Genomic DNA, 22,761 nt, shown 5'->3' with positions numbered 1-22,761 from the left:
GGCAGTCAGTGAATTAAATATGATTGTTATTCGCCCTGCTGTCTCACGGGGCCGAGGTCCCAGGTTCAATCCCGGCTGTGGGTCACTGTCCGCATGGAGTTTGCACATTCTCCCCGTGTCTGCGTGGGTTTCGCCCCCACAACCCAAAGCTGTGCAGAGTAGGTGGATTGGCCACGCTAAATTGCCCCTTAATTGGAAAAAATGAATTGGGTACTCTAAATTTATATTTTTAAAAAATTCTTCTTCTTCACCACCCTAACACCTCATGTTCTTTAACCTTCCTCCCAGTGGCATCTCGCTGCTACCCAATCAGGAAACAGGTGTTCTCACTGTTCCTCAATGTCCGCCAGACAGTTCTGCCCTCTCATTGCAAATGTTTCATTCACAGTGATCGGACTGAGGCATGATTCAGTGTAAACTAGATCCCCGCCCCTAATGTCCCTCTAGAGTGAAGGGGCAAGGGAATGTAGGGCAGACCCTCACTCAGACAAGAGCCGGGGAGTCAGCGTGCTGGCAGCAGACAGACAGGAGTCAGACATAAGCAGTAGCTGAGGAGCATCACAGACTAGCCATCACCCTCCTGCACTGACTGGGCCGCAGGCACTCAAGGACTCCCCAGCCCCAGCACCCTGATGATTGCTACCTTGTCCATCTTCATCTCCTGGTCACAGAGAGGTTGTGATGTCCTGGGGATGGGAGAGGGGGGGGGGGGGGGGGGGGGGAGCTCTTCCATGGTGCCCTCAGGTACATCCTCTTCCGAGGACATGTTCCACTCCTCGAGGTCATCCTCAGCAAACTCCTCGCCCTGCTGCAGAGCCTGGTTGTGGACAGCAGACAACGACAATGCGGGAGACCCTTAGGAGGCTGTATTATAGAGCCCCACCGGACCTGTCAAGGCAACGGAACCGCGTCTTCAACACATCAGTGCACCGCTTGATGACAGCTTGGATCGCACTGTACGTCTCATTGTGTTCTCCACAGCAGTCTGTGGCATCCACAACCTGAGGGGTTATCCCTTTTCCCCAAGGAGCCAGACCTGTAACCTGGGTGTCCTTCGAAGATTCCAGGGGTCTGCGATTGGCTGAAGATGTAGCTGTCATACACGTTCCCTGGAGAACGTGCACACGTGCATGAAATGACATGTGGTGGTCGCACACCGGCTGGACGTTGAGAGAGTGGAACCCCTTCCAGTTGATGAAGGGGCCACGGAGAGCAACATAGTCAAAGTGAATGTAGTCCAGAGCCTGTGCATACAGAGCATTTGTGACTTCACAGATGCACTTATGGGTGGATGCCTGTGAAATACACAGAGGTCCTGTGTGGAACCCTGGAAAGACCCTTGGAAAGACCCCGTGGTGTCAAAGCCTTCATGGCCACAGGAAGTGGGTGTCCTCCGGTGCCGCATACACCAAGTCCTCCAGAACATGGCACAAGTGCGCACAGTCATCTTTTTGAGGTGGAGTCTTCGACAGCCGATGATGTTGTACAGCTCCATGAAGGACCCTTGGTGTTCTTCGGCCCCATTGTGCCCCCTGCATGACTTGTGCGGCCTCCGGCCCCTGATCCTGCCCTGCGAACCTTTGGTTTTGATCTGCAGGGTCTTCCCTCAGAGCGTTGCATGTTGCTGCAGGAGGCTGTGCTGCTCCAATGCAGTGATAGAGAGAGAGAGAGAGAGAGAGGGGTGAGAGGGAGAGACAGAGAGAGAATCATAGAATTTATAGTGCAGAAGGAGGCCATTCGGCCCATCAAGTCTGCACCGGCCCTTGGAAAGAGCACCCCACTTAAACCTACACCTCCACCCAAACCCCGTAACCCCACCTAACCTTTTTCAATCCTTGCACACCTTTGGAGAGAGAGGAGAGAGAGAGAGACAGAGAGAGAGAGAGGGGAGAGAGAGAGAGAGTCAGCTTTGTGTGTTTGCTGCTGACCATCATTATCTCCCCTAACCCATTGTCCTTTCTGACATGGAAAGAGCCAATCCTAGAGGCTCATTGGCAGCGATCGCACACTTACAGCTCAGGTGCCTTCCCCTCTCCAGGCCCATGACTGGTTCCGGCCTATTCCTCGCCCATTTAAGACTGGCCTGTAGCCTTACGTATAGGTTTCCTCTCCCTTAATCTCACTATCACTGGGAGCCCTTACAGGAGGGTCCTGTACTCCCTCATCCCAACTGTCCAAGGTCACCTGGACGATTATGTCCACCTTTCAGGAGGTTCTGGATCTTGACAGGCAGGTGTTGGAGTCCTGGCAGAGAAGCAACAAGTTTCCAGCCCTTGACGGGAGGGTGCCTCCCAGTCAAAAGGGGGCTTCAGATGGAGGTACCCACCACCCCCACCTTCCCATCCGAGATTGAGGATCTTAAATGTTCAATTTCCTCCTTGATCTATCCGGCGCCTGCAAGCCTACAATTTGAGGCTGGGTGGGAAAATGCCCATAAGTGGTCATTAAGTGGCTACTTAAGGGCCTTAATTAGGGCGAGGGTGGGCTTCCGGTCCAAGGCCCTGCCCGTCCCTCCATAAAATTAATTCCGGCTCCGGGTAAGACAGAACCTGGAGGGAATCCCATCCCAAGCATGCAATTTCACACTGCCCCCCAACCCCAACCTCAAAGTCCTCCCGAGTGGGGGGGAAAGTAAAATTCAGGCCGCTCTTGAGTTTTTCTACCCTTTTCTGTTTTTATTCAACAAGAAGTGTTCTTCTTAAACAATTCTGGGAGCTGCATTTTGTACGTTCTGAGTATCAGTTTGTAGGCTCGCAGTTTAGGCTTCTCCATGAAGAGGGGCGGTTTGGCTGATGTATTGGAACACTATCACTATCTGTGGAGCCATTACTCAACATAGGTTAGCGTCTTTCAGACAGGGTGGCTGAAAGGGGAAATAATTCAAAGGATCTGTGACTATCAGTGATATTGTCATACAAATGCTTATTAGTGTGCTCATATCAAATTCCTATTTTAATATTAACATTACCCCATTGAAGTAGCTGAGAGAGGAATGTACTGCTGACAGTGCTCCTTCTTCATTCAATGACTGTTTTACTCAGTTAGGCTGGTAAGCCTGGGTTTCCACCTATTGAAATGTAGAGTCATGATTGTTGACTCAAGGTTGAGTGACACCTTGCTTCCAATCACCATGCAATCTTAAAACATTTCTATGTTAATAAAGTGTACAAAAATTAACAGCAAAACATTAGTTAATTAACACCTCACCTGGAAATTGTTCTCCAATTGCACATTAGGTGCTGATATTTCCTGATGAATGACAGAGAGATTACGAGCAAAGGTCAGCAGAGCCCCCTGGAGATCGTCCCCAATTGTTCTGTTAATGATATACAAACAAATGAGTTTACTAATGATTCCCTTTACATGCTTAAAAACAATCACAGTCTCATTTCAGGGAAGTGCTGATGGAATTTAATGAGCATTTTCTTTCTCGCGGGGCACAAATCTTCTGGGAAATATGAAAGATGAGGTACTGTTTTTACATGTCAACTGAAGGATTTGCACAATAAATATGTTTTATTAATCAATACAGCATTGAAAAGCAATAGGTTAACTCAACTGCATGGCAAAAAGGCATCCCACAGAGTTAGGAACAAGCTATTACGGTCTTTTTAAAACAAACATCATACACTCGACATGCAAAATATTGCAGCAGATTGAATAATTGCTATCTAAAGCTTTCTCCTTGAACGCTAACTTGGGAGTTACAAAATGTGCATTTGTAGTAAATGGCAGACTTACACCATCCCCAAACGATCCTTCTTATTATCTTCATGAAGTATAAAGACTGTTCCTAGTCTTTCCTGTTAAAACAAAAAATATTAGATCTCATGCTCAATAGGATGGTGCACATTGTGAAAAGACCCTTGAGGTTTTCTTCCTCTCTCCTGTCAAGACATTTGATGTGTGCTGGGAAGTAGTTCCGTTTGCAGCAAGGTGGCCGTGAGAGTCAGACTTGGCTCAATATCCCATCACAGGACATCGTAACTAATATCGTAACCCTGACCGGTACCCAACGCTCAACGCACGCACGCTTACCAGCAAGGATGATTTCACCCACTTTTTGGGTTTGCCGATCTCGACTAGCTGCTGCACCAGTTGAGATCAGGTAACCCAACAGAGTATGGTGAACGAACCAAGGAACGGCTGCACCTCGCGATCTGGAATACATACGAGTTATCATTTTCATAGGTGTACAACTCCCCCAGGAAGGCGAGTGTCAGTCGAAAGCAAGCTCTTGCCCATTACCAGGGGGAGGTCCTGCGTCCGTTTTGTCACTGTTGGGAGGTCACCCTTCAGTATGATTAGTTTGGCACACCTGTATAGAATGCAAGCACCGACCCAAATTAAATAAAACTGATCATTAATTTTAACACTATATGTGACAAGAGAAGCCAGGGCTGTTCTCCTTAGAGCAGAGATTTATTAAAGGCATTTAAAATTAAGAAAGGTTTTGATAATAGTAAATGAGGAAAACCTGTTTCCACTGGCAGGAGTGTTGGTAACCCAGATTTACATTGATTTAAGGTCATTTAAGTTAGAAGAACCAGAGGGGAAATTAGATTTTTAAAATTTACATAGCAAATTGTTACGAACTGCCTGAAAGGGCAGTGGAAGAAGCTTCAACGGTAATTTTCAACAGAGAATTGGATATTTGAAAAAGAAGAATTCACAGGGCCATGGGAAAAGGGTGGGAACACGACTAATCGAAAAGCATGGGGCGCGATTCTCCGAAATAGAGACTAAGTGTTTGCGCCACCGTGAATGCCGTCGCGTTTCACGATGGCGCGAAACAGCTGCGGGCAGTAGTGATTCTGACCCCACAGGGGGCCAGCACGGCGCTGGAGCGGGTCACGCCGCTCCAGCCTCCCTTCCCGGTGCCATATGGGCGCTGCGCCAACCCGCGCATGCGCAGGGGGCTTACGCCGGCCCTGACGCAGCATGGCGTCGGGTGTTCCGGGGCCGGCCGCGCTACAAAATAGGCCCGCGGGGGGGGGGGGGGGGGGGGGGGGGAGTGGCCGGCCCGCCGATTGGTGGGCCCCGATCGCGGGCCAGACCCCATCCTTCACCCCCGGTGGAGGAGCGCTTTACCCCGTCCCACAGGACGCCCCCGACCCGTCGTGCAGCATTTCCGCCGGTAGCGACCAGAGGTGAACGGCGGCGGTGGGACTCTGCCGTTTCTACGCGGCAGCTCGGCTCACCCGGGCCGGAGAATTGGCGGCTCAGCCGCGGACAGCGGCCTGTGACGCGGAATGGCGCCGATTCTCCGCATCCCGCAGAATCGGGCGCCGGTGTCGGGCCGGCGTGATGCGGTTGCGGCGATTCTCCAGCCCGGCGCGGGGCTCGGAGAATCGCGCCCATGATGTGCCCAATGGACTCTTTCTGTGTTGTGTAATTCTTTGTATTAATAATATACCCTGTGGTAATTTTGAAACTAATGGTGGGAAAGTCTGTAGAACTGCTTCTCGATAGCGCGACGCAATTTCAGTATCTTAAAAGATACGAGCAGTCTGAGTCAAAAACTGGAAGCAGTCCCAGTCAGAGAAATAAGGGTGAGTTTTGGTTGAAAAACTGAGGTGAAAGCATTATTCAGTGCTTCCTGGTAACACATGGATTCACTGAGATTTAAAAAATAATGTGCGGAGATGTGGCAATTCAACATAATTGATTGGAATAAAAGCAAAGTTCTGCAGATGCTGGAAATCTGACATAAACACAGAAAAGGCTGGATAAACCCAGCATTCTGGCAGATTCTGCGGAGGGAGAAACAGAGTTCATGTTTTGAGTCCGTATGACGCTTTTCAGATTGGATGCATGTTCAGTGATAGGCTGGAAGAAATTTGTCATTCATTGGTGAACTGTAATGCGAGCGTCAGAGGAATCAGGATCATTAAAGACGAATAGGCGGAATTCTCCGGTCGTCGGGATTCACAGTTCCTGCCGGCAACGCATCCCCGCCAGCAGGTTTCCCGGCAGGGCAGGGTGGCTTCAATGGGAAATCCCATTGGCAAGTGGCGGGAAGATAGAATCTTGCCACCAGCGAATGGCATGACGCCGAGAGTGGGGGAGTGGAGAATCCCGCCCACGGGGGATCCGTGGCGTTTTACGTCAAACAAATCAGCACCACCCCAGCACTGATCCTCTGACCGGTGAGGGGCTAGCGGCCCACAACAAAAACAGCCGGAGAATTTCCGGGTTTGTGGCCACGCATGTGCACGGCGGCGACTTGCAGCGGTTGCGCTGTACAATATGGCGCCGGCCGTGTGCGGACCCGACCTGCCAGACACCCCCTCGCCACCCCCCACCAGCCCTCGCGAAGCCCCTCCGGCCAGCGGCATGGCTCCCGACCAACTGTGGCGGCGCTGGACACGGTCCGCAGCCGCCACGCCAGGTACCTGACCGCTGAGACCACACGTCTCCCGCACGTTCGGGAACTCGGCCCATTGAGGGCAGAGCATCGGAGGAGGGCCTTTAGGTGACGTTCTGACGCCGTCCCAACGGTGTGAGGCATGCCCCCGATTACATCTTAAAAAGGGATTCTCTGCCCAATCGGCGATTTTAAAATCCGGCCCCATTTTTAAAAATCAATAATTACGTTCTTATTTCCTATGGCAAGGTTTTATCAGTAAAATCATTTCCTGCAAGTGTGACAGTAAGGCCATAGAGGAGAAAGGGAAATGTGTGCATTACATTTTGGTGTTTAAATTAATAATAATCTTTATTGTCACAAGTAGGTTTACATTAACACTGCAATGAAGTGACTGAAAAGCCCCTGGTCACCACGTTCTGGTGCCTGTTCGGGTACACGGAGGGAGAATTCAGAATGTCCAAATGACCTAACAGCACGTCTTTCGGGGCTTGTGGGAGGAAACCGGAGCACCCGGAGGAAACCCATGTAGACACGGGGGGAACGTGCAGACTCCACACAGATAGTGACCTGGAGCTGTGAAGCAACAGTGCTGATGTAAAACATCCTGACGTTCCATCATGTCAATCATGATTAGCAACCATGACATCGAACAGGCCAATCACCTCTCGTCAAAAGTACACAGTACAAGTCTTATCGTCACACTGGGCGGTCACCTCTGCTGGAAACATTACAATTCATGATTTTTGCAAGATTATATCATTTTCACCAAGCTTCGAGGAAATTAACCATCAATCTGCACAAGCTTGTGCAAATCTTTGTCTCATGCTGCCTCTTGTCCAGATTTACTGTTATTCTAACTCCTGACTCTGGACGGTGTATGTAAACATTCTGATATTGCCCTCTCTGGCCCATGGTGCTATCATGGGCAGCACGGTAGCATTGTGGATAGCACAATTGCTTCACAGCTCCAGGGTCCCAGGTTCGATTCTGGCTTGGGTCACTGTCCGTGCGGAGTCTGCACATCCCTCCCCGTGTGTGCGTGGGTTTCCTCCGGGTGCTCCGGTTTCCTCCCACAGTCCAAAGATGTGCAGGTTAGGTGGATTGGCCATGCTAAATTGCCCTTAGTGTCCAAAATTGCCCATAGTGTTGGGTGGGGTTGCTGGGTTATGGGGATAGGGTGGAGGTGTGGACCTTGGGTAGGGTGCTCTTTCCAAGAGACGGTGCAGACTCGATGGGCCGAATGGCCTCCTTCTGCACTGTAAATTCTATGAAATCTATGAAGACGTTTGCCCGTGACCTCCGGAATCAGGACGTGGCAGAGCGGATCAGTACTGCCAAAACGGAGCCTCACATGTGAGAGCATATTACAGAAAATGGGCGAGATTCTGGAGCAGGAGTGGTACGTTCTGAAAATCATCCCTCTTAAGGTAGACAATTAAAAACAATTGAGTTGACTAAAAGTACATATCTCTGACAATTTTAAGACATTTACATTTGTGAGACTCCCTCCAATGGCTCAGTAAGATTAATTAGTGAGTAACTCACAAAATGAGTAAGGAAAATACAGTTTCAACCCCTGGGGCTTGTGATGATCAGAGCCAGGGCTTCAGTGGGGACACTATAATTGCCCTCCAGTGTCCCAAGTTCTGGAGGGATAAATTGGTCACAGTTTACATTAAACATGGGAAATAGGAGCAGAAATAGGCCATTTGGCCCCTCAGATCTGCTTAGCTGCCATTCAATAAGATTATGGCTCAGTCCGGTAATAATAGCTTCATTGAGAATTTGGAGGCAGTTTCGCCAACACTTCGGGTTGGGGGCAGGGTCAAAGGAAATGCCGATTCGGGGGAACCACAGATTTGAGCCAGGGAGCTGGGATGGAAATTTTCGGAAATGGGAGGAGAAGGGGATTAAGACACTAAAAGATTTGTTTCTTAGGGGTCGGTTTGCAGGATTGAAGGAGCTGTAGGGGAAGTATGGGCTGGAGCAGGGGGAAATGTTTAGATACATACATGTTCAAGATTTTGCAAGAAAGGAGATACAGAGCTTCCCGGTGGACCAGGCCTCCACATTGCTGGAGGAAGTGCTGACGACAGGGAGACTGGAGAAGGGGGTAGTGTCAGCGGTTTACGGAGCTATTTTGGAAGAGGACAAGGCACCACTGGAAGGGATCAAAGCAAAGTGGGAGGAAGAGTTGGGAGAGGATATGGAGGAGGGGTTCTGGTGTGAGGTGCTCTGGAGAGTGAATGCCTCCACCTCGTGCGTGAGGTTGGGGCTGATACAGCTGAAGGTGGTATGCAGAGCACACCTCACGAGGGCGAGGATGACCGATTCTTTGAAGGAGGAGAAGATGTGTGTGAGTGTTGCGGGGGAGGCCCCGCTAATCACGTTCATATGTTTTGGTCCTGTCCAAAGTTAGAGGATTACTGGAGGGAGGTTTTTAGGGTAATTTCTAAAGTGATGCACGTGAAACTGACCCGGGAGGCCATATTCAGGGTGTCGGACCAGCCAGGGTTGGAAACGGGTGTGGAGGCAGATGTTGTAGCCTTCGCCTCGTTGATCGCCCGAAGGCGGATCCTGATGGGTTGGAGATCAACCTCTCCACCCTGTGACCTGGTGTGGCGGGGGGACCTGCTGGAATTCTTGACTCTTGAGAAGGTTAAGTGTGAACTGAGGGGAAGGATGGAGGGGTTCTACAATTCATGGGCATTATTCATTATGCACTTTCAAGAACTGGATAACATCAAACATTAGTTGGGGGAGGTGGGTGGGAGGGTTGGGGGGAGGGGGGTGTTGTGTGTGTTAATGGTGACTATGGGTGATTCCTGATTCCTTTTTGTCATTTGTTTATGTGAACACGCGGGCTAATGTCTGGGGTTTGGTGGGAGGATGGGATCGTTGTTATTGATATGGGGATTGACATATTTGTTACTGATTATTGTTTATTGTTGATGGGTGTAAATTTGGGAGAAAATGTGAAAAAGGAGAATAAAAAAAATTCAAAACAAAAAATAAGATTATGGCTCGATGTTCTGCCTCAGCTGTGCCCTCCCAAATTATCTCCATAGCCATTAAATTCTTTTGTATCCAGAAATCTGTCCATCTTTGAATGTACTGAGCAACTGTCTGTACACAGCTCTGTGGGTAGAAGATTCCAAAGGCTCACAACCCTTTGAGAGGAATTTTCTCCTCATCTCAGTCCTAAACGGCCAACCCTTATTCATTTTCTGACTGCTTTCACCCAGCCCTTGCTGCAAGTGGCGAACATTAGGTGACAAGACTGAGTGTGGCTGGTTCTAACTACCCCCACCTCGGTGGTCAGATCCCTTGCTGACTCTGTGTCAAAGGCTCAAACAAGAATGGTTTGCTGCTTGGCCGACGAACTGTAAGGTGCCCAGTGCCTTTGGAACTGAGGCAGCAAGGAGACCATCCATAGAGAAGAGATGAGGAGGGGGAGGAAGTTCTGAAGAGAAAATAAAATTACTGTGGCTTTTGCAGAACATTTTTTTAGTTTGGGGAGATACGGGCTATTAGGTGCATGTAGAAATCAGTACGAGTTAATAGGATTTCAAAATGTGTCTAAGATAACGCATATCTCACTAGTCCCCATTGAGTATCCTCCATGTAAGCCTGTTCAGACAAATCTCGCTATGCAAGCGATTTGTTTAATAAAATGAAACCGCGGTTATAATGAAGTCGGGGACGACCACCTATAGTGCTGACTATCGAGGCAATCCTTGGGAGAAAAGAGAAAAAGCTTCAATACCTTAATATCAAAACCAATCCCGTGAGCTTTAAAAATCTTGAAGAGTACACTGTACTGGACCATGGATAAATTGGTATGTTTCAGCTGTGTGCTTAACACTCCGTAACGTTTCATGAAAGAAAGTTGCTGAAAGGCAAATAATATCCAGTACAGATATATGTACATATATATATATATATTACAAAACCCTACTGTGGCCTATTAAGTTTAAATGAGGAATTCAGATAAGTGCATCTGCCGATCAAATATTTTTGTTCACATGATCTCATTAAAGTAAAACATAAGCCATTTTCTTAGAGTAAAAAAATAGCTGATGAAAACTTCTTCAATCAAATATTCCCGCATCAATGCATGAATACGCTTAACCAGTCAATGTAGATTTGACTGGAATATTGTATTTCCAATTTGCTCTCCTCTCCTGAAAGTGCCAACTCTTGATCTCATTGGCTCCCGCCCACAAGTACGAAGAATTGTTTTGGACAGACACATGGCTGTTTAACCGTAGAAGGCATCATAACCACACCCAATGTTGCCCTCCTTTGATAATCAGGAGCAAAGACTTTCCAACACGGATCATTGGATTGTGATCAGGAAATGAGACTGGTTTCCCTACTTCCTGGCTCAACGGTAGCAACTCCACCACCTCCCTGGTAAAGACGGGCTAACTCAGCACAAACTGGGTGTCATAAAGTACAAGCTTTCTGGTCTATAAGGATTACAGAATCCCAAGAATTGTTGCAGTACAGAGGGGGCCATTCGGCCCATCGTGTCTGTACTAGCTCTCCCAATGAGCAATTAATTTAATGCCTTTCCCCTGTCCTCACCCCTCAACCCTGCACATTGTTTCATTTCAAATAACACTCCAATTCCCTTTGAATGCCCCTGATTGAAACCGCCTACACCACAATCTCAGGCACTGCATTCCAGACCTTAACATTCGACAGCACCTTCCAAACCTACAACCTCTACCATCTTGAAAGACCAGGGCAGCAGTTGCCCGGGAACACCACCACCTGCAAACTTCCCATCCAAGCCATACACCACCCTGACCTGGAACCACATTGCTGTTCCTTCACTGTCATGCCCTCATCCATGCGATTCTCAAAGTTTGCATGTAAGTGCCTAATCCAGTAAACGGTAGAATGTCTGTTATAATGTACAATGGTACTTACCCCGGCAAAACTAACTCTCTGAAACTGCACAAATATATTTAACCCTGTGGAAACCAGAAATTGGGGAGGGAGATTGGGGGTCATGTGAGCATTTGGGGTGATGGGGGGTGGCAGAAGATTGGAGGTTGGGACCAGGAGGGGCAGGTTAATGGTCAGGACTTGGGAAGTCAGGACAGGGAACAGTGGTGATGTGGGGTGGGTGAGCTGCCGTGAATGATTCCTTTAATTTAGGCCTTCACTCCTGCTCCTCCCTGTTCCACGTTCCACGAATTTAATTATCTTCTTGACAGACGATCCCTATAAATCGACTGCCTCAAGACAAATCAATCTTGGAGAGTGGACCTTAAACAGGTTTTAAGCCCCTTAGTTGCATATTGCAAATGGTAATCTGGCAGACAGTGCACATTTGGTGGAAAATGTATGCATGCTTCCAGCCTGCCACATTGGGACCTTAATAATCCAAACGTCTCCTGAAATGCAGCATTGTGCACATTAATTTCTCGACAGCCCACTCATTTCATGAATAACCTTACGTAGTGAATGCAGAGAGGTTTGCTGACCCTCCATTAAAGGCATAGCCAAGTCCAATCCATTCTCACGGAACATCCACAGCCACACATTTCCCAGTAGAGGCAGTGATCAGGACCAGCAACATTAGCTGATTTGCAGCACCTCAGTTGCCACTCCCAATACATTAAATTAAGCAAGACTTCCAGTTCTTCTTGAAGGAGTTTAGCTTTTTAAAAAAATGTATTCATTCATGGGCTAGGCCAGCATTTATTGCCCATCCCTAATTGCCCTTCAGAAGGTGGTGGTGAGCTGCCTTCTTGAACTCGCTGCAGTCCACGTGGGGTAGGTACACCCACTGTGCTGTTCGGGAGGGTGTTCCAAGATTTTGACCCGGCGACAGTGAAGGAACGGCGATATATTTCCAAGTCAGGATGGTGAGTGGTTTGGAAGGGAATTTGCAGGTGTTCCCTTGTGGTGCTCCCATGCATCTGCTGGACTTGGTGGTAGAGGTTGTGGATTTGTGATATTGAACACAGCAATGCTTCCTACAGTGTGCCTCAGCCCCAACCTTAGAAAAACTCCTTTACTTTACTATACAAACAAACAACAAAGAACAAAGAAATGTACAGCACAGGAACAGGCCCTTCGGCCCTCCAAGCCCGTGCCGACCATACTGCCCGACTAAACTACAATCTTCTACACTTCCTGGGTCCGTATCCTTCTATTCCCATCCTATTCATATATTTGTCAAGATGCCCCTTAAATGTCCCTATCGTCCCTGCTTCCACTACCTCCTCCGGTAGCGAGTTCCAGGTACCCACTACCCTCTGCGTAAAAAACTTGCCTCGTACGTCTACTCTAAACCTTGCCCCTCTCACCTTAAACCTATGCCCCCTAGTAATTGACCCCTCTACCCTGGGGAAAAGCCTCTGACTATCCACTCTGTCTATGCCCCTCATAATTTTGTATACCTCTATCAGGTCGCCCCTCAACCTCCTTCGTTCCAGTGAGAACAAACCGAGTTTATTCAACCGCTCCTCATAGCTTATGCCCTCCATACCAGGCAACATTCTGGTAAATCTCTTCTGCACCCGCTCTAAAGCCTCCACATCCTTCTGGTAGTGTGGCGACCAGAATTGAACACTATTTTGACAGTTTTCCATTTCCGATACCAGACATTCATTGGCCTCTCTAAGTAAGATTGCTGATTGATGCAGAACAGGGGATAGGTTAATGGGTCCAGTCTTGGAACCAAACTGTTGAAACTCATTACATCTAGCAGTGGGCACTTTCACACTATCAATCTGTTCGGGTGTGAGGGACAGTGGGTGGAGTGGCTGTTTGGCAGGACAAAGGCCAGTATCTAACCTACTGCTTTTTGCCCCTTGCTTTCTATTCTTAAATGGTGCCAACCTATTAATTCAGCCTCAGAAGGGTTAATTCTCCTCTGAATCTCTGAATCATCCTCATTGGTGAATATTTAAGTTGTTCATCTGTCATCCAGTGTCTGAATTGCTCATTTGTGAAGGGGCGCAACTTACGATTCATATCTACAAAATTTAATAATAATAAAAATTAATAATTAAACATCCAGGAAAATGACAGAAAATGTATGGCACACCTGTGGCACATTCCTGCTGGCTAGATGCCATGGGCAGCAAGTGGGTACACCATTGTTTCACCTCATTCAAAATCTGATCTTAAATTTCTTTTAAAAAGTTAATTATGGCTTGTGTGGGCATGAGACAGAGAATTAATCCAGGGGTGAGTTATTATAAAACTTGTTTTAAACAAATGGTAAAAGGAGAAAAAAAAAGGCATTAATATTATAAATATATTTTTTTTTGCAATACTGGCAAATAAGATGTCCAAGGACAATCCAGGCTAAATTATTTGGAAAAGAAAATGGGGATTATTAGTATTAGAAGCATTGCTTTGTGCTTGGTCCTGCATGAAATCTGATGGGATTGGCAAGTCACCAGTACCCGTAATTAACATCTGAAATGTTACCAAGTTGTGTCTGATCTGTTAAGAATTCGGAATTAGCTCATCCCAGGACAAGGCAGCAGGGGCAGTAGAATTGGGATTGGTACTATTGGGTGAAGGAGGAGTAAAATCAGCCAGGGGGTTTGAGGCTAATTACTAGCCAGTGAATTCTAAATTAGGGAGGGGCATGTGTCAGGTTGCCTGTTGAACACAAGGTTGGCCGGTTGCAAAATGTACGCCTACACTCACCATGCTCAGATGTGAAGAATGATCGCTTGGCGAGATGCTGCCAGGCCGTGGGTAACACAGCCCCATAACGGAGAAAGAGTCAGCACTTTCAGAGGGAGTGAGGGGGAAAAATAGCTTAAGAAAAATACAAGGGATGGATACTGATGGAATTCTGATCCGGAACCGCATCACAGCGAAGAGCAGGATATTAAGTCAAATCAGACACTTAAAAGTTTAATGCTGAAAACGTTTTCTCCATAATTAAAAGTTGACTTAATCTCTGAAAATTTGTGTTTGCAATGGCCAGCAATCTGGCACAGACATGGTAATGTAGAAGCTGGAGAAACGTGAACCTCCTACTTGGGCGTTAAACGTCTCAGTGAAAATTAATCATGTTTATAATATTCATAGATTTAATAACACTCATTGATCATATCATTAACTGTAAAAGGAGAAACTTACGAAATCTGTTGTGTGTACTATGGGACTGCAACTAAATTAATGTTTGACAGAATAACACAAGCAGCAGTTTAACAACCGTAAACTCGAATATCATTGCAATAATGGAGTACTATTGTTTAACATTTGGCAGTTGATGAGGTGCTCATTATAACAATGATGTATGCATACGCATGCATAATGAATTGCACCATGAATTATTTATGTGTTGATTATTTAGCTGCATTTATGTAGATGGTAATGTATTGCAAATATAATGAATGTTTAGCTTTATAGATATTGCATGTTTTTTTCCCCAGATAGGGCGTGTGCCTATTTCAGTATTAATTTTGTGAATGCTTTCAGGCAATTTTGCTCCTGATAAGGTTTCTAATGCAATAGTTTCTCACGCAAGCTTTAATTAATTACTATATTCTGTTTTTAACCCCGCTGACATCCAAAAGTATGTAAGTGCTCTGTAATGACTTCTAATTAATTTCTGATTGTAATGAGAGGAACAGTTATGAAATTATTTTATGGTTGAAGTGGTTCAAATTTCTAATTTGATTGCTTGTTGTGTTTGTGCACACGTACAATTTGTGATTCTTCTTTCATCGTCGATTCTTTCCTGCGACGCTTTCGCTTTTTCTCCGTGGGCTTGGGAGGCACCTCGAAGGTGTTGGTTTTGCAGATCAGCTTCCCGTTAGATATGAAGAGCATTAGCTGAGTCATGGCCAGTTGGTCGCTGTAGGCCAGGTCTAAGTCTGTGGCCCAGACCTAACAGGAAAAAAAAGACTTGCATTTAGAAAGCGCCTTTCACAACCTGGGGACATCTCAAAGTGCTCAACAGCCAATGAAGTACTTTTGAAGTGTAGTCACTTGTGATTTGTGCATAGAAAGATCCCACAAACAGCAATGTGGTAATCACCAGGCAACGTGCCTCAATGGCTACCGTCCGGTGGCCCTGACTTCAGTCGGAATGAAGTGCTTAGAGAGGTTGATCATGAAGCGCATCACCTCCATACTCCCAGAACACCTTGATCCACTGCAATTTGCATACCGCTGCAACCGGTCCACATCAGACGCCATTTCCCTGGCCCTACACTCATCCCTAGAGCATCTTGACAACAAGGACTCCTACATCAGACTCCTATTTATTGACTACAGCTCTGCCTTCAACACCATAATCCCAGCCAAGTTCATATCAAAGGTCCAAAATCTAGGACTTAGCTCCCCACTCTGCAACTGGATCCTCGATTTTCTGACCACCAGACCACAATCAGTAAGAATGAACAACAACACCTCCACCACAATAGTCCTCAATACCGGGGCCCCGCAAGGCTGCGTACTTAGCCCCCTACTCTACTCCCTGTACACACATGACTGATTGGCAAAATTTGGTTCCAACTCCATCTACAAGTTTGTTGATGATACGACCATAGTGGGCCGGATCTCGAATAAGGACGAGTCAGAATACAGGAGGAAGATAGAGAACCTAGTGGAGTGGAGCAGCGACAAGAATCTCTCCCTCAATGCCAGCAAAACTAAAGAGCTGATCATTGACTTCAGGAAGCAAAGTACTGTACACACCCCTGTCAGCATCAACGGGGCCGAGGTGGAGATAAACAAAAAACAAAGAACAAAGAAATGTACAGCACAGGAACAGGCGCTTCGGCGCTCTAAGCCCGTGCCGACCATGCTGCCCGACTAAACTACACTCTTCTACACTTCCTGGGTCCGTATCCCTCTATTCCCATCCTATTCATGTATTTGTCAAGATGCCCCTTAAATGTCACTATCGTCCCTGCTTCCAACACCTCCTCCGGTAGCGAGTTCCAGGCACCCACTACCCTCTGCGTGAAAAACTTGCCTCGTACATCTACTCTAAACCTTGCCCCTCTCACCTTAAACCTATGCCCCCTAGTAATTGACCCCTCTACCCTGGGGAAAAGCCTCTGACTATCCACTCTGTCTATGCCCCTCATAATTTTGTAGACCTCTATCAGGTCGCCCCTCAACCTCCTTCGTTCAAGTGAGAACAAACCGAGTTTATTCAACCGCTCCTCATAGCTAATGCCCTCCATACCAGGCAACATTCTGGTAAATCTCTTCTGCACCCTCTCTAAAGCCTCCACATCCTTCTGGTAGTGTGGCGACCAGAATTGAACACTATACTCCAAGTGTGGCCTAACTAAGGTTCTATACAGCTGCAACATGACTTGCCAATTCTTATACTCAATGCCCCGGCCAATGAAGGCAAGCATGCCGTATGCCTTCTTGACTACCTTCTCCACCTGTGTTGCCCCTTTCAGTGACCTGTGGACCTGTACTCCTAGATCTCTTTGAATTTCAATACTCTTGAGGGTTCTACCATTCACTGTATATTCCCTACCTGCATTAGACCTTCCAAAATGCATTACCTCACATTTGTCCGGATTAAACTCCATCTGCCATCTCTCCGCCCAAGTCTCCAAACAATCTAAATCCTGCTGTATCCTCTGACAGTCCTCATCGCTATCCGCAATTCCACCAACCTTTGTGTCGTCTGCAAACTTACTAATCAGACCAGTTACATTTTCCTTCAAATCATTTATATATACAACAAACAGCAAAGGTCCCAGCACTGATCCCTGCGGAACACCACTAGTCACAGCCCTCCAATTAGAAAAGCATCCTTCCATTGCTCCTCTCTGCCTTCTATGACCTAGCCAGTCCTGTATCCACCTTGCCAGCTCACCCCTGATCCCGTGTGACTTCACCTTTTGTACTAGTCTACCATGAGGGACCTTGTCAAAGGCCTTACTAAAGTCCATATAGACAACATCCACTGCCCTACCTGCATCAATCATCTTAGTGACCTCCTCAAAAACCTCTATCAAGTTAGTGAGACACAACCTCCCCTTCAGCAGATGGTTAGCAGTTTCAAATTCCGAGGGGTGCACATCTCCAAAAATCTGTCCTGGTCGACACTACCACCAAGAAAGCACAACAGCGCCTATACTTCCTCAGGAAACTAAAGAAATTCGGCATGTCCACATTAACCCTTACCAACTTTTACAGATGCACCATAGAAAGCATCCTACCTGGCTGCATCACAGCCTGGTATGGCAACTGCTCGACCCAGGACCGCAATAATCTTCAGAAAGTCGTGAACACCGCCCAGTCCATCACACGAACCTGCCTCCCATCCATTGACTCCATTTATACCTATCGCTGTCTGGGGAAAGCGGGCAGCATAATCCAAGACCCCTCCCACCCATCTTACTCACTCTTCCAACTTCTTCCATCGGGCAGGAGATACAGAAATCTGAGAACACGAACAAACAGACTCAAAAACAGCTTCTTCCCCACTGTTACCAGACTTCTAAATGACCCTCTTATGGACTGACCTCATTAACACTACACCCTGTTGTCGTGTTAAGCACACTGAGATAACACGGGCTGCAACTGGATGCAGCTATAACTGAAATAGACTCCAGACCTTGAAGTTAGTTCAATTTGATTTATTGAACCTGTCACACAGTTAGCAGTTCTCTGTGAGTTCGACTCACTGCTAACCTAAGTGTGATCTCTCTGTCTGACTGAACCAGACTAGCTCTTAGCCACGTGCTGTATGCGTTTCGTGATATATACACCGGACTCACTCTGTAGATGTCTCTAGTGGAAAGAGGCAGAGTGTGAGTGCCTCGTGCCTTTTATAGTGGGAAACCACCCCAAGTGTTCTGCCTGCTGATTGGTTATGCCCTGTTCTCTGTGTTCATTAGCTGCCTGTCTGCATCTCATTATGTGCATGTCTGCATATCATGACACCTGTATGCTTCATCCGATGCTGGTGCTTATGTAGTTACATTGTATACTTTGTGTTGCCCTATTATGTATTTTCTTTTATTCCCTTTTCTTCCCATGTGCTTAATGATCTGTTGAGCTGCTCGCAGAAAAATACTTTTCACTGTACCTCGGTACACGTGACAATAAACAAATCCAATCCAATCCAAACCAAGTAATCTTATTTAATGACCTTGATTGATGAATAAAACTTGCCAAGGCAGGAGGGAGAACTCCAGTGGTGCCATGGAATTTTTTAACCTGAGTGGAAAGACCAGGGGCAGGATACTCCAAAAAATGGGGTTATGTCCCCATGCTGCCGCAAAAACGCTGGCGTTTCACGCCAGACTTTCCTTAAAAAAATTAAGACCTGTTCACCTACCTGCGGGGGGCTGGCAGTGCCCCGGAGTGCTTCTCGCAGCTTTAGCTGCGGATACGGGCCCCCATACTTCCGGTGCCGAGCCCGCGCATGGCGGCGGCCTCCATCTGCCGAACCGAACGCGATGGCGGACTCAGCTGGCGGACCTGGACCAACAAAGAACGTCCCAACGATCTGCCCAGCGCCGCTCCATGTAACCCGCCCAATCGCCGCCCCGGCCGCCCATAAGGCCTCCCCCCCCACCCCGGTACTTGATCCCCCCACCCCCCCCACCCGTCCCCCCCACCAGGGTGGCCGCGGACTGAGTCCCGACTGGCCAGATGTGGTTAGAACCACGCCTTCGGGAATTCAGCCGGTCAGGACCGGAGCACCGCTGGGAAGGCCTCTGGCAATGGCCCCCCAGCTGTGCCGTGTAAATCGTGCGCGCGTGATTCTCCGGGGACCGGGGAATCACGGGAACGGCGCCGGGCCCGATTCGGGTGTAAAAGTGGATTCTCCGCGCCCACGCCAAACACGATTTTGGCCTGGGACTGCGGAGAATCCAGCCCCAGGCTTTGGTTTAACGTGCTGAAAGTCAGCACCTCTGACAATGCAGCACCCCTCAGTAGCACTGGAATGTCACATTATATTTTTTTACTCAAGGCCCCCGACCGAACTTGAATCAATAACCTTTTGATTCAGCGGTGAGAGTGTTACCCGCTAGCCACAACATAAGATAAATCATCACTATGCTAAGGGCGGCACGATGGTTAGCACTATGGCTTCACAGCGGCAGGATCCCAGGTTCGATTCCCGGCTTGGGTCACTGTCTGTGCGGAGTCTGCACATTCTCCCCGTGTCTGTGTGGGTTTCCTCCGGGTGCTCCGGTTTCCTCCCACAAGCCCCGAAAGACGTGCTTGTTAGGTGAATTGGACATTCTGAATTCTCAGGTGCCGGAATGTGGCGACTAGGGGCTTTTCACAGTAACTTCATTGCAGTGTTAATGTAAGCCTACTTCTGACAATAAAGATTATTATTCTTGGTTACTGCAATAAGAACAACAATTTTGATTTAAACTATGTGGTTGGCACTGTACTATACAAAACAAAAGATCCCAGCCATGATCTGAGCTGAATTTACTAATCCCTATCACTGTCGCAATGGAGTCCAGTGCCAACGCAAGGAGATCAAAAAAGAAATAAAAACAGAAAATGCTGGCAAGACATCAACAGACTCGATACAACGGGCGGGATGTAATGGCCACGTTGTGCTGTGCCCAACACTCTCGAGGGATTTACCTGACTCGCCACGCCTCGCGAGATCTAATGTCGCGATCTGGATCCCACCCACAACGGGCATGATTGAGATAATCTGCATTTTAATGTACTGCACTAAGCTGCACTTTAGAATCATAGAATCTCTACAGTGCAGGTGGAGGCCATTTGGCCCATCGGGTCTGCACCGACCCTCGAGAAGAGTACCCTACTTAGGCCCACACCTCAACCCTCTCCAGGTAACCCGGTAACCGCATTGAACCTTTTGGACATGAAGGGGCAATTTTAGCATGGCCAATCCACCTAACCTACACATCTTTGGACTGTGGGAGGAAACCGGAGCACCCGAAGGAAACCCACGCAGACACGGGGAGAAAGTGCAAACTCTGCACAGTCACCAGAGCCCGGAATTGATCCCGCGTCCCTGGCGCTGTGAGGCAGCAGTGCTAACCACTGTGCCACATTTTGATATGCGCTTGCCAAGTTACCCAAGGCGCGAGATCCAAACCCCACCCTTCGGAAACACTGTGCCAGCACCGATTCGTACTGGTCTCCACAAACCAGGACTAGGAATCTTGGCAATGCCACCTGGGTGCCACCCTGGCACTGCCAGGCTGGCAGGGGCACTACCAGGATGCCAGAGGCACTTCCAGGCTGACTGTGCCAAGATGGCATTTTGCCCATGCCAGGGATCGGGCCTTGGGGTGCCCTGCCATATTAATTGGTGTGTGGCGTGGGGGGGGGGGCATGAGGTCCCCCGATCAGTTGAGTTGGGGTGTTGTGGGGGTTTGGAGGGCTCGGTGGGGGTTGGTCTCAGTTTCTGCAAGTGGAGCTCCTGTGCAGGAAATGGGACTGTGCGGTCTCGGCGGGGCGTTCCCATTCAATAGCGTGGTCTTTCTTGGCACTGCGAGTGCCGGGAGCACCTGGCTACACACGCTCGGCACGGGCCTCTGTTTCATTTCCATTCAATCACTCCCATTAACACTGTTTCTTTCTCCACAGGTGCTGCCAGGCCTGCTGGGTTTTCTGGTGTATTTCAGATTTCCAGCATTTGCAATATTTTGCTTTAATTTTGGGGTAAAGAGAATAGTTTAATCCACTCACAAATGCTAGAACGCATGTATGTCTGGGCATTGAATAAGGGTGGGATTGTATTTATCTGCCATGCCCTGTATCTAACAGTCTGTGGATACGCAGGTAAAGAATGGCCTTATCAAGTGGTCCACTAAAAAGCATCCAGCATTTGTAGAACGGTACATTAGCATTCGTCAGCGTCCAGCTGAGAGGAGGGGAAGGAAGACAAGGGGCACGATCGAGAGTATTCAGCCGCGTATTTCCTGGCACTCGCAGTGCTGAGAAACACATGGCTATTCAACACGACTCACTTTGAATAAGGGGCCTGAATGGGGAATGTGGAGCCGAGGCCGCACATAGCCCCGTTTTTTACAACGGGGAGCTCTGCTTAAATGGCGCCGTGATCTCCAAGAGCCTTGAAAAGAATCCCCGACCATCAACCCAGCCCGAACGCAACATGGGAGGGTCCCCTGAACCCCCAACACCCGCGGAGGACAACTCCGGCCCCGTTGTGCATGCGCAGAAGGTGCCAGCTTGGCACCTTGGCAGTGCCAATCTGGTAACATAGTAGTGCCCCTGCCAGCTGGCAGTGTCATCTGGGCACATTGGCAGTGCCAGGTGGCACCAGCAGTGTCAAGGCACCACCCTACCCAAAGGGCATGCAGCTGGGGGCCTCTGATCCTTTTGGAGACCCCCACGAGTGCCGTACCGTCTGGTCCCTGTTTATGGGGACTAGTACCAAATAGTGCTCGCCCGAGGTGATGGGAATGAACCCCAAAGCCTCAGGTACCTCTGGAATCTGCATGTTAGAGTAATAAGACTTACTGCCTCGCTCTAATATGTAGATTTGCTAAAAAATGGTCCTGCCCATTGTGGCCGGGATTCCCCTTGCAACGTCTCGCGAGATTGCCTTGAATCCCACGAGCCGGGTAGATCCCTGGAGCGGAGTCTCCCAGCTTTCACCGCCCACACTGTGCCACAGCGAGCTGCTTATCCAGTGCAGTGTGGCCGGCGGATCGCGTCCACAGTTATGATCACACATATACTTCCAATTGTAGTTACAATGACAGATCAGGTGAGTTGCAATGTTTGTCAATTGTTTCCATTTACAGTTGCTCAGTCACCCCTTCACATATTGATCGTTGCAATAAATGTCTTTCTTGCACGGTGAAAAAGTTGTTTGTTTAATATTTTCACATGTAACCGGTAGACAGAATTTGCAGTATACTTTATTATGGGCCAGGGTTTAGAGAACACCAAGTATATCATGGAGTTCACCTGACCCACAACCTTTAATAGATTATGGTTATGGGGAGCACAGGGGCCCATTTTACAGGTGCGATGCAACAGAGATCTAAAGTATTTTTAAACAAAACAATGTTTATTCTATGAATCCAGTTAACATTTTATAAACACACAGTAAACATCTTATCAACTACCAACACTGATACCCCCCCCCCCCCAAAGATACACTGCTCTATAGGTAACCCTTAGTAACTTTCCCAACAACATCCATAAGTCAAAGACCCTTTTAACAAAGACAGGAGGTTTGCCTTCCTTACAGAAATAGGTATTACTTTGAAATCATCAAGTGATCTGGAGACATTCTTTAGCATGCAGAGACCAAAATACACCTCCTTGGTTTGAATGCAGCTCTCCAACTGAAAACCAAAACTCAGAGCCAAAAACAGCTTCCAGCTCAAAATGGAAGTAACAAGCAGTGCAGAGCCCAGCTCCACCCACACAATGACATCACTGCA

The 22,761-nt window shown here is 47.9% G+C and overlaps 1 protein-coding gene across 6 annotated transcripts in view; it reads right to left on the bottom strand.

Moving 5' to 3' along the window:
- iqch (IQ motif containing H) overlaps positions 1–22,761 on the bottom strand; it is a 303,610-nt gene that overhangs the window by 4,333 nt on the left and 276,516 nt on the right. For all 6 annotated transcript variants that reach the window (XM_072470436.1, XM_072470433.1, XM_072470434.1 and 3 more), the window contains 4 exons: positions 15,065–15,247; positions 10,137–10,262; positions 3,742–3,803; positions 3,208–3,316 (listed from right to left, as the gene is read on the bottom strand). In XM_072470436.1, the coding sequence (XP_072326537.1) occupies positions 3,208–3,316; positions 3,742–3,803; positions 10,137–10,262; positions 15,065–15,247 (480 nt within the window). The remainder of the gene's footprint in view (positions 1–3,207; positions 3,317–3,741; positions 3,804–10,136; positions 10,263–15,064; positions 15,248–22,761) is intronic.

This window comes from Scyliorhinus torazame, chromosome 12 (genome assembly GCF_047496885.1).
Source record: "Scyliorhinus torazame isolate Kashiwa2021f chromosome 12, sScyTor2.1, whole genome shotgun sequence".
Classification (NCBI taxonomy): domain Eukaryota; kingdom Metazoa; phylum Chordata; class Chondrichthyes; order Carcharhiniformes; family Scyliorhinidae; genus Scyliorhinus; species Scyliorhinus torazame.
This window is presented reverse-complemented; position numbering and strand designations above follow the sequence as displayed.